Source organism: Balaenoptera borealis (genome assembly GCF_965194805.1).
Source record: "Balaenoptera borealis genome assembly, chromosome: 2".
In the NCBI taxonomy this organism is placed as follows: domain Eukaryota; kingdom Metazoa; phylum Chordata; class Mammalia; order Artiodactyla; family Balaenopteridae; genus Balaenoptera; species Balaenoptera borealis.
In genome coordinates, this window is record NC_138867.1 from 156,104,563 (window position 1) to 156,117,649 (window position 13,087).

Genomic DNA, 13,087 nt, shown 5'->3' on the forward strand with positions numbered 1-13,087 from the left:
TAAAAAAAAAAAAGAAGAAGAAGAAGAAAGGGAGGAAGGCACAGGCTGACAGGCAAAAACTAGGTTATGTGAAACACATAACCAAAAGCATAACGATTTATTCAACTTCATTGTATGCTTCAGAGAAGGATAACACAAATGGGCTTATTAGTCTCTTATTTCTTAGATTTTTGCTTATTTTTCACTATGATCAAATTATCTTAATTGATTATGAAATAAAAGATTAGGAATCTTATGAACTGAAAGTGAGCTTTTTTCCTTTTCTTGCATTCTTACGCCAACTCCTATATCTTTCCCTAAAATGAGTATGTATTGTGATGTAGTTTCTTCTTGCTGTCATAAAAATTATTTTTGGTAAAGTGATAGAAGTTTTGGAAAATGTTGAAAACCCCTAAATATTGTGTAAGAATTTTTTCTGTAGAAAACTTTCATTGACTTGTGCTTTATGATAAATAATCTTATAGATATTTCCTCACTGGACAGATTAGTCCTCACCCCCAAATTATGTGTATCTATGGTATAACTACATTTCAGATGTTCGAAGACATTTTCGTATTATCTGCATGCTCTCTGAATGATAAGGTGCCTTGGAAAATGTGAGCCGGTCTTTTAAAAGAAATGCAGTAATCATACATTGATTTTAAATGACCCTGTCACACGTGAAAACAAATCAGATTGTTGCTCTTAATGAGCTTTTCAATTTACTATTCAGTAGATCAGATAAGTGGATTTAAGAGGTAATGATCCTGTTTAGTACTCAAGCTTGGCTGTCAGATCCTAGTAGTGGAGAGAAATCCCGAGGGACACAAGCGTTGACACAGTTCTAGATGGGATAATGGGAATCAAAGCTAATGGATGATAAAAGGAATGGTGCAAGTTACAAGGATAATTGTGGATTAAAGCACTGCCATGTGTCAATGTTGACTGTTTTTTCCAGTATCTTATTGGGTCAAATCTGATGCTTTGAGAAGCTGTTTTGACAGCAGAGCACAACAGACCTGCCTGCTTAGATTCCTTCTTTCTTGAATGCCAGAGACACAACAGAAAACTTCCTTGCAGGGACTATCAATTTAAAAAATATTTTTAATATGTTTAAATGTCTTAATGTTTAAAATCACATTTTTGTTACATTTCTGTTATTCAGTGTGGCATGGGCAAAATCAAAATTAGATTAATTTGATCTTTGCCATAAAAAATAGCATTTGTAAAGTCTTGAAAGTGTAAAATTTTATTTTATAAAAATACAGTGTAGTAGGGGAGATGGACACCCAAACAATTACAATGTGAAAAGCACCATGCTAGAGGAATGGACCAGACGCTATAGGAACATAAAGGAGAGCACAACTTACCTTACCTGGAAATGGAAGGAAGGCTTCAGAGATGACTTTTGAATGAGAATCAGGGCAAGAGGAGGAAGAAGGCTGATTCAGGAAAAATGAACAGCACATGAACTCATAGAGATCTGTAATTGCATGAGAAGCCTCAGTATTTCATGAGTATTTCATTTTGGCTTCAGGTTGAGGGAAATGATAGATGAGGAGGTAGGTTGGCACCAAGTTGTGAAGAGCCTTGTGTGCTATAGTCATATCAATATCAGATTTTCCAAGGGGCCCGACTTACTCCCATTCATGAGAGAGCTTTTGGAGCATGTTGAGATAAGGGAAACTTCCCTTTTTACAACCATTCTTCCTTTGAACCTTCTATGGGCTTAAAGGTTTCTGATGATTGAGGATTTGGTGGTAACTAACCTCCCTAGGTTCTTTCTCCCTAGCTCCCTCTTCGCAGCAGACATCTTACAAAAACAGTGATAGCTTTGATCTTACAAGAGATAAAGGCCTACTCTCATGAGCCAAGTCACAGATACTGGAATTGAAATGCTTTTCAATTAGGGCTCAGAAGTTAGCAGGAGAAGCAACAGGAACTTGAATCTCAATCTTCCTTTCTTTCTCTCTCCCCCAGCTTCTCCCCTCTACCCTTCTGCCCCTTCTTTCACCTGCCCCTTCCTTTCCCTCTCTTTCTCCCTCTGATTCACTCTACTGGCCTGAGGAGCTCCTGGTCGTAGGACTTAAGTCAAAAGCCTGGAACACAAGCTTCTGGTTGAATAGTGTTTAAAATCCAAACATGAGATCTCTGCAATGAACAGCTTTCCTCCCCTGTATCACCATGTAACTCTGGATGATTTGTGGTGTCCTGTGATTTTTATCTCACCTTCACAACCTATGACATTATATCAAGGTAGTGTTTACATATGAAAAAAAGGCAGAGGGAGTGAAAGCTAAGTTGCCATACCATAGGAAATAGGCAGATCAGGAGAGAGTAAGAGAACACAATCACAGGGAATCAAATCAGAGAAGAGAAATCCCATACAGCTGGTGTCTGGCAGAGATAACCTGGAATCATACCAGAGCATCAGGGAGTATGAAGGTGTCAACCCACCTCTCAGCTTTGCCAGGCTATTAGAGGGAATATTCCACTGGCTGCCAGTGGCATTTTCCCACTTGTAGTGGGATATGTGTTTATAAGCTCAATGTGGCTTAGGTTGGAACTGAAATGTTACACCCCAAACTCTGCAACCATCACTCCCTAATGGGAAGCTTAGTGGATTCCCAGGCCCCGATGTATTCAGCAGAGAATCCCTGAGCCTGGGATTTCAGTTTCAGCATGGAAAGTAAGACCTATCTGTATATTTGGGGGAGCTTATTGAGAGATACTTGAGGAGACTTTCTATGAATTCTTTAACTTCCTCGTATTTTTGAAATCCTTATTTTTATAGCTGCCTAACATAATCCTGAATTATTTGATGGCTTGCTAAAATCTGGAATAGATGGAAATTTTTTAAATGTTGGAATCTTTTATTGAGGCACTCCACTTTCCAGCCCTTTACATGCATACGCCTGCCTTTGAGAAAGGGGTGCTTTATTACCACTTTGAGAAAAAAAAAAAGTTATGTGGTATGCTGGGAATAAAATGAGTATGTGAATGTGGGTTTATGTGGGTGTGTATATATTTCAAAATAAGGGAGGTGCTTCCTGGAAGAGAAAGAGGAGGGTAAATTTTTAAATTACAGGAATTTTTTTAAATTCTTAATTTGTTCTCCCCACTCGTTCCCTACATCAGTGTGGATGCAACAATGCATTAAATCTTTACATTTGTTCAATTTGAATAGTCTTTTGAAAATATATGTTAAGGATAAAGTTTTTAACAATAAATGTTTTCATGCAGGTATATGCCCGTATGTCAGAAGTCTTAGGAATAACAGATGACAACCATGTTCTAGAAACATTCATGACGAAAATGTGAGTTCCTGCTTTGGTTCTTTGATTTTTCTGTTGTTGTGTTGCTTTGACCTTTGTACTGTGCTTAAATCTCTCCAGAAATATTAATTTTTAATAAGAGACTTTTTAAATTATGCTTTAATTCTTAGAATGGTAGCATTGTTCTTATCTGAAACTTAATTTCACGTATTTAAAATTCACCATCCAAAAGATGTTATTTGTCAAGGTATCCGTACTACTGCAGCATGCAGTATCAAAACATGGTTTTGAAAAGTTTACAGACTTTGACTCTTCAGTTCAATTGGACCGCCTTTTTTAATTAAAAAGAAAATACTCAATTTTAAAGACCAACTCAAGAGATTCTTGCAAATTGGAATCATTGAGAGAGATTTGGTTGCCTTCAGACAGGGCATTCATTGATTCCAGTAGAAACCTATGGCTATCAGAGACATATTCATGGAAACTGTCCTTAAATTATCCTTACAATATTAGCAAAATTAACTAGTTTATGGTCATAGACATAACTTTGTACACTTAGCCTAAACTTCTATGCCTCCACTTGACATCTTTCTTCATCTGTGTAACAGATAGGTAGCACTGTCTTACTTGCAGAGAACAAAGCTAGATATACAATCATGATCATAGGAAGTGAGTTTTGGAACCACAAATTTGATGGTTCACTTCTTGGCAGTAACTGTGAGTCTCTATTTGACTTCCTTTGTAACTCCTGTTGTCACTCCCTACTATGTTTATTTTGGATACAAACTTAATGTTTCTTCTGTGAAACATTTAGGCAACTTTTTAATTTATAAAACTGTATTTATAGAATAATACACCATTTGGAGAGCAGTGTTCATTGTGCATTGCTTGTATATAATTTTGAATATGCTATGAAAAGAATAGAAAATGTTCCATTGATATTTAAACCCACTTTATGAGATGTTTGTGATTTAGGTCATTTAACTGACATAAGTGTATGTGTATTTCCATGTTCTCCCTACACAAACAAATAACCTTCATTATAATTAAAAACTTTTTTTTCATATTTAGTGTTACAAACCTTAAATACTGGGGAAGATGTGAGCCTGTCATTTCAAGGACTCTTCAGTTCCTAAATGACCTTTCTGTTGGATATCCTTTTTACTATATCTGATAATGTACATAAACAACCTAACAAGTGCATTCTATTGGCCAGGTATTTTTCTTATTTATAATTTTTCAAGTGTTCTTTTTTTTTTTTTTTTAATAAAAAGCCTTTCATTTAGCCTTATCTGTAAATGTGTAATTTTGAAAGATTTATATTAGCTATATAATATGAAAATTTTATTCAGAGTCACAATTGAATTTATATGGATATACAGATTTCTAACTAGTTAAAATTATGTTTATACCCATCCAGGTTTATAAATGGATATATAAGAAAGTACGCAAACCACATATGTTTTAATCCATAATTTTTCATAATTGTCAGGACGTTCTTGTTTTAAAAAAAATGTAACTAAGTTTAAGAATGTCAAAATGTTCCAAAAATATTATTTTATAAAAGCTGAATTCCTAAGAATCAGTATTTCTTCATTGTTCTTCAGTTGAAACAAATATTATTTTCACTAGTTAAGAGGCACAAAGGAGTAATAGAAAGGGAATTACAAGGTTTTTGACCTCTTCTTTGATTATTTCCTCTACCAAATCAACATCTTATTTACTCTAAATTAAGATTTCCCATTACACATTAAATGTTTAGATTTCTCTTTAGCAGATTCTTAAAATCTAAAACCAGAATCATCCTTTCTTATTAGATTATAGTTGATACTATTATAATGTTTCTACCAATGCGAGAGAAGTATGTAGATTGTCTTTTATATGTTAGCTATCAAATATATAGGAGTTGTGAAAAATAAGTGTTGGTTTAGTTAACCACTAAGATTAGCTGATATTTTAACATGAGGACAACATTCTGAAAATGGGTGGCATTGGATGGAAATCTTTAATGTAGGTTCACTCCAGGAATATGTTTATATTAGTTAAGTTTAAAATTGTGTTCCTTGGCAAACCATAAAAGATTTCCAAAGTATTAGACACCCACTTTTGTGCTGGAATTTAATATGCAACTTTTTATTGGAAAATAATCGTCCTTGTCTGGCAAAATCCACCATGCAATATTTCTGTTAGTAGGTATAATGCAATAAAGACAGGGAGGGCTATTTATCACTACAAATTTTGAGGATTTCAGGATTCTTTTTATTATTTTAATATATTTCTTTGATATTAAATCAGAAAAATGATAAATTACACCTGTCCAGGCTGTTTTTCCTTTTTACTGGAAAGTGATGTACAACCCAATTCCAGTGGTCATTTTGGCTTTTTAAGATATGTATTTTTTCTTATTAAAAAAAAAAACTCAACCTGTATTTTTTTTTAATAATAATGCTGAAATGCTCTTTATTTCCAACATATGAAGTGGTTTATAAGTACTTCCTAGTATTGCAAACTCTGGCCTTTTCACAATGTATTATTTTGAGAACATATTATCTGGAAAGAAGCCTATATTATTTTATAGCACATATCTCTGTTTCGATTTCCCCTATTTTTTAGGTTGAAATTGAAATCTAATATAAAATTAATTTGATTTGTATTGTTTTTTGTATGATTTACATAATGCCTAATTTATTTGTATCTGCTATTAAAGATCCTTTCCTATCACTTATACCTTTTATATATTCTTTAATCCTAAGATTATAACCATTTATTTTACAAGTCACTTACTGCTTTTGAGCACTCCTTTTTTTGAAGTTAATAAAAGAATCGTATTTTCAGAAAGCTTATTAGATAAAAGTTTAAAAGCTAGCGTTTTAAACCAAGGGATAGGCATAATTTCAACTTGGGTACATTGATTTATACTTTTTAACAATTATTTCAGGTTTGCATATTTAGAAATATATATTAACTCAATTTGATTTCACTGCTCAGTTATTTGAATTATAAATCATTATGTCCCTTCTAGCTGATCAGTCATGAAATATCTTTGAATTCATTTACATAATGGAATATGTGAGTGGTGTATCTATTTCAGTGCAGTTGCTGGTTACTTAATGCATGTTTTGTTGTTTCTAATCGATTTCTTTATTGTAATGTGTTTTTAAATCCTGATTTTTAAAGCAATACATTATTTCTGTGTTAAAAATAAGGTGACACTCTTCAGCAGTAGGAACAGTTATGCAAGATAAAAATCATCACCATTTGGCCTCTATAAATGGAAGTATGTTTATATATTAATATTCAAAATATTTGTATTTAAAATACTAGTAACAAATAAATGAAAAGCATGTTATCTTACTATAAAATTTCAAAATGTTCCTTATTACTTTTATAATGCATGTCTTCGAATACTTATTTTTTTGTTTTTTCTATTTTTGTCTTCTCCAGAGTGAATCTTACTCATTATTTATGGTCCTCACAGCCAGTCTCTGAACTTGGTGGTCTTGTATCTGACTGCTTGTTTGGAAATTGAAATCACAAAAGATCCTCATTTTTAGGAAGCGCTAAAAAGCCGTGTGTTTACTTGCCTAAGGCAGAGTAACCTGGAATGAATGGTAACCTGGCCCCAATGGTTACTGTCTCAAACTTTAGTGATACTCAGAATCACTGGAGTTCTTGTTAAAATACAAATTCCTGGACCCCACCCCCACCCCCAGAGTTTCTGTTTTAGGAGGGGTCAGACTGAGACCTGAGAATTTGCATTTTCATCAACTCCCAGGTGATGCTGGGGGCTCAAGGACTATACTTTGAGGACTTCTGCCTTAAGTTAATCAGAAAATAGAACTGAATGTCCTAAACAGAAAAGTCAGGTATTTCCCCCAGAAGCTCTTCTCTAAGGGAATTTGTCTTCACTTGGAAAAGGCGGACTTGACGTTTTTAGAAATAATCTAGTTTTCCAAATAATAATGTGTGTGAGGAGGATACCATTACGTTAAGTCCCTAGATTTTAACTGGAAAGCCCTTGTTGCATTTACCCCAAGGTTTCTGTTGGTAAATTTGAAGCTTTCTAAGTTGGTAAGATTATTGTAATTTTAAAATCCAGTGGCCTTTTTGAGAGAAAGTTTGTTTTCCCGGCAGATTCATTACATGTGGCATATATGATACATTTAGCAAACATATCTAGTAACTTTTTAATGTACTTTTTAAATTTCAAGAATTCCAGATTCTAAATAGCTTTCTCTAACAGGCACAGAGTTGAAATGACTCTGTCCTGGGGCAGCCCTCCACAGTTAGGTTTAATACTTGGGGGTCTTTTTCCTGCTTTGAAATTATTTCCAGTCATAAATTCTAGTTTCTATCTAATTGGGAAAGGAGTAAGATTGTTTAAGTGATTAGGACAAGGAAGCTGCCAGGAAAACTGGAGCAAGAATAAGGGTCATACAGAGCTATCAAATAAACTTACTTATTTTAAATGCTGAGAAAGAGGGAGGGAAGTATCACATTTCATCCAAAATTCTGTTTGTTTATTAATCATTATTTCAAATTTTTCTTCCTTTGAAAAATAATTGATCAGTATTTCTACTGCAATTCATTGTTTACTAAAATTTATAGCATTTACATGTCTCTGGGTTTCAGATAGATAATAATGAGAAAGGTAATTTCATTTTCTGTTAGGCCCTCTGTTGGTAGCTGCCCTTATTACATCATCCTCAAAGGTTTGAGAAAACCCAAAATATCTTTAGCTTTTAAAAAACAGACCCCATTAAAGGGTTCTACATAAATTCATGAATTTATCCAAACTCACTTTACCCTATTGATAATGTTAACTTCAACAATTCTTAGAATTAATAACTTCATCATGTTATTGCAAGACCACATACATAATTCACGGGGCCCAGTACGAAGTGAAAATGTGGGGTGCCTTGTTCATAAATGATTAAGAATTTCAAGTCCTCAGCAGCAGAGCACTGAACCAAGCAGAGGCCTTTATAAGCAGAGGCCCCTGTGCAAGTGCATAGTCTGGACGCCCGTGAAGCTGTGGCTCAGGTTATCTGTTAAAGAAAGAATTCCTTCCATTTGGCTTCAGACTAACTCTCTAAGACTGGGACTATCTCCCATAGTTCCTGTACACCAGGATTTGGTGAATCCTGAATGAGGTGGGGGGGTTAGGAAAGACTAAAGGATGAAAGATGAAACAAGGGTCTAGAATGAAATAAGGGTGAAGGATGGAAGTAAAATCGAGTATGTCTGTTACAGGAAATATTTAGTAATAAACCGTAGTAATTCTGCTTTTGTGAAATAGTATTAAAATGTATTGCTTTATTTCAGCGAATATCACCATCTCCAGATGGTTTTCAGAATGTTAAATAAAACTGGTTTCAGCTACATCCCTCAGGCATACTTCTATTAACATTTCTCATCAAAAGAAACGTTGATTTATTTCTTTGTTTGCTGTCTCTATCATCTTTGGAAAAGTCATCTCGTAATTTATCTGCTCTATTTGTTTGTTTTTGTGCTGGCATCAAGGGTGAGAATCTTCTACTCCTCTTCTGTAGCCCACTTATGCAGGCCTTCTCTCAGTTCTTTATCTATTCTTGCTTCACAGGATTACCTTCCTCGAGTATTGTTTTGATCTGATCATTTTTCTTCCCAAAAGCCGAGAGTCACTTCCACTTGCTTCTTGGGTCAAAGTAAAATTATTGATTTAAACTTGAGTTCTTTAATGGTACTTGACTTATTGAGTTCCCATAACTAATTTCCTGATCCACCACTCAACCACAATTTGTACTTTATACTTGGGCCAAGGAAATTTATTTTTGCCTTCCCCTTGACACCCTTCATTATCTTTCACTGAATTACCACATGTGCTGTTCTCTTCATTTGATCCATTGTAACTCACTTAGGTCTCTTCTAATTTTCAGGTTTAGCTAAAAACTTGGTAGAGCCATCCTGAAGTAGTTATAATCCTTAGCCACTATGTTAACTGAAAGAACATGAATGAGTCATTTAATTTCTCTGAGACTCAGTTTCTTCATCTGTAGAAAGGGAATATTACCTATCTCTTAGGATTTTGTAAGGATTAAATAAGATAATAAATACATAACAGTATATCTATGTTATCTAACAATAATAAAGCACCTGGTTCTACTCATCCAGTCACATAGTAGGTGCTACTAAATACTTCATTTTCGTTCCTTTTCTTTTTCTTCATGTTCTTGGACACCTAGTTCTTATCTATATTTCTGGTGATTAATATAATATAGCCTAGTATTGGCTAGTCCTCTCTCCTATTAAGTTGTAAATTATTAGGGATTAGGACTCTTGTTTCCTTTCTCTATAGTTTTAAAACTTCATCACATAGCAGGCCTTTTGAACATACTGTTACCTCTCCTACTGAGATACTAAACCTTAACTCTTATTCCTTATAAGTAGTTATTAGTATCCCTTAAGATGTTTCATTTTGGTTATACCTGTTTGGATTTTTTTAGTCTAGTAGGGTTCATGAGCATAATTCTACTTTTGAAATAGCTAAATTAATATTTCAGTAATTATACTATATACCTACAGTATATTTATACTATATTACCTACAGTAATTTCCAACAGGTAATTTTCTTATCTGTGAACTTTCTTCTATCATCAGGATCTAATTCTATCTATAATATTTGGAAATATGTATGGCTTTTACATAATTGCCTAGATCAATACCATTATCCATCCTCTTGTGCTTAGTGAATATCATGCACCTAATATACTACTTCTTTGATTCTAAAACAGAAATTTCGTCACATTTTAACACTTCTGTAAATAAACTGTTTTATAGTTGATGATACTTTAAAATACTTTTTCTTTCATAGTAGCTCATATAATAAGGATGTTTTTTATAATCAGTGGTGGTTTAGGATTGATGAAATATGGTGTTCCTCAGCAAAGACTTGATAGCATGAATTGAAGTCATACTTGGTGCTCCTGTGCCCCTTAGCTGCTAAAGTGTGTGGTACCTGTAACTTAAGAAACCAGGGCATTCTCAATTTGGTTATCCTTCTTTTCAAAGGATCCAGTTTTCAAAATTTTGACCATCTCTAAGATATACCATTCTTTCAACTTTTTCTTGCCTTTCTCCATTTGTCATGCTAACTATCAGTAAGGCCATCTTCACCTTCGTCAGTGGTTTCATAACCACGTGGATACAGACAGAAATTTTATGAGCATTTTGTTTGTAAGTTAGTATCGGCCAGGTTATGGAGTTTGCTCAGTCCTGGATGTGATGAAGGCTCACTAATGAGTTGATGCATCCTAAAAGAACAGTTTCCCTGTCGCTTCTGGGACCTAGTTCCAGTTTCAGTTGTATCTCAAGAAGCTAGTGATCTCTGTAGAATCATTTGGCATCTTTAAAATCAAATGGATATGAGATAGCCTAGTAAAAAGAGCTTATACTTTCAAGTCACACAGACCTTTGAACTTTGGATTTGAATCTTGGCTCTACCATTTATAAGTTCCATGTGGGACCTTTATTAAGTTCTCTTACTCTACTGGACTTCTACTACTGTTGTTACTGTTAACCACCATTACCACGCGTACTGTTAAAAACTGTTGTCAACAGGCCTCTGAAATCTAACCTGGTACTGCCACCCAACTAAAATGGTGCAACTTACAAGAACCCTAGTCTCTTAGAGAAGAATGAAGATTATAATGATGATGTATCCATTTACCTTTTTAAAAAAATTACAGATCCTCTTAAGGACCATAACTAGCTTTGAATTGAATTCCTATAGGGGAATATAAATATTCAGATGAACGCTCATTTTTTTCTTTATTGAAAAAAGTTAAAAAATTCACTCTTAATCTTTTTTTTTTTTCTTTAGAAGGTAATTAAAAGGCCGTGAGGCTGGCCTTGGTACAAAGTGCACAGATGCAATTCTGCAGAAAATGTGTCTTTGGCATATGAGATTCTTCCTGTAAATGTTCTGTTTATTGCTACCATAAATATTCTATTGTCAAAACATGACTTGCTGTTTATTAGCAGCACTGACAGGAAGATTCCTGTTAATGGCAGCATTCTTATTACCCATAGACCCTGTCACTTTTAACTTTGCAATTGTAAGAGAATTGTATTTGGTAATTACTTAAGATATTTCTTAGCTTATTGATCCCCACCGCTGTTTAACCGAGTGAAGTTTGAGTGGCAATTCTTCTACTCAGTGATTTACACTGGAAAAAATCATCAAATCTGCATCTTTGTAAGCAGGGAAAGACTTGCTACCTATCAGCCCTGATCTTGTTTCAACCTTCCAGAAACACATGGTGCATCGAGCACCCACTGAGAGCAGTGTACTGAGGAAAATGCATACATGCGGCCACTGCCCTTAGAAAGTTTACAGTATAATGTACAAATAAGCAAAATATACAGTTGCTTACTGTGCAACTGGAATGGGTTGCCTTAGAGTCAGAGGGGCTTGAATGTAAATCATCCTAATTGCCTGTCTTTTGGAAAGTTTTATTTCATTGTTTGAGTTTGTTTCCTCATTTGAAAAATAGAATCTATCTCATGGGATTGTGAGAATTAACCTTGCAAGTAGTAAGCATTCTGTAAATGTTCATTCTCTGCTTCTTTTTTTTTTTAATTTTATTAATTAATTAATTTATTTATTTATTTATGGCTGTGTTGGGTCTTCGTTTCTGTGCGAGGGCTTTCTCTAGTTGCGGCAAGTGGGGGCCACTCTTCATCGCGGTGCGCGGGCCTCTCACTATCGTGGCCTCTCTTGTTGCGGAGCACAGGCTCCAGACGCGCAGGCCCAGTAGTTGTGGCTCACGGGCCTAGTTGCCCCGCGGCATGTGAGATCCTCCCAGACCAGGGCTCGAACCCGTGTCCCCTGCATTGGCAGGCAGATTCTCAACCACTGCGTCACCAGGGAAGCCCTCATTCTCTGCTTCTTTGTATCTCCTCTCTCATTTACAGTTAGCAAAGACATCTGCATCATCTGATCCTTACAACAGGCCTCACAACCCAAGATAGCTTGGGTATATCCTCGTTTGCTGAAGAGGAAAACTAAGGCTAAGAGTTGCTGAGTATAGTACTCAGACTCTCATCCAGCTGATTGAATGGTATAGTCAAGCTGAAAGCCCAGGTTTCCTAACTTTTGTTGCAGTGCATTTTCTACTCTTTTACACCCACACCTGAGTGACTAAAATTTTAAATTAGGCTTATCAGCCCCACTGTAGAGAGTTAATATACATCTGCATTTGGGGATGATGTGAAGGAAAAGAGCCAGTGTTTTCATTGGGACATAAATGGAACCATGTAAGATTATTATGGCTTGAAGAAAGGTGTGAGTAAGTATGTAGGGAATGCCCAAGAGGTGCCCTAGCTAGAGTAGGAGACACATGACTAGAAAACACTTAGGGTAAACCCTAAGTAAGAGCAGAGGGTGTCTGTGTCCTGAATAGATGTTCTTAGAACCCACTTCAGCCCTTCTTTGATGATGGCATTAACCAGAAATTATTTAGGCTTTGTGATCATGTTTGTGATTTTTCAACTCTATTCTCATTCTGAGTTGAACTGTTCAGGTGATAATGTGGTACAGTAGAAAGAACACAGCCTTTGTAATCAAACCTCAGGTCAAATGTCAGCACTCTCAGTCCATAGATGTGTAATCTTGGGCAAGTAACTTAATTTCTCTGAGCTTCTGTTTTCTTATCCACAGATTAGACATAATAAATAATATTTAACAATGTAATTATGAAGATTAGGTGGGTTAACAAATATAAAATGCCTTACAGCTAGTAGGCACTTGAGAAGTATTAGGCCCTTTAAACCTGTCCTTCAACACTTGAGGA

General features: G+C 35.1%; 1 protein-coding gene across 8 annotated transcripts in view; it reads left to right on the top strand.

The window, feature by feature from the left end:
* Positions 1–13,087, top strand: part of RANBP17 (RAN binding protein 17) — a 315,779-nt gene that overhangs the window by 213,910 nt on the left and 88,782 nt on the right. For all 8 annotated transcript variants that reach the window (XR_014241506.1, XM_082380852.1, XM_082380855.1 and 5 more), the window contains 2 exons: positions 3,223–3,296; positions 4,326–4,406. Coding sequence is in view for 7 of the 8 variants with exons in the window: in XM_082380852.1 (XP_082236978.1) it covers positions 3,223–3,296; positions 4,326–4,406 (155 nt within the window). In the remaining variant the exon portion in view is untranslated. The remainder of the gene's footprint in view (positions 1–3,222; positions 3,297–4,325; positions 4,407–13,087) is intronic.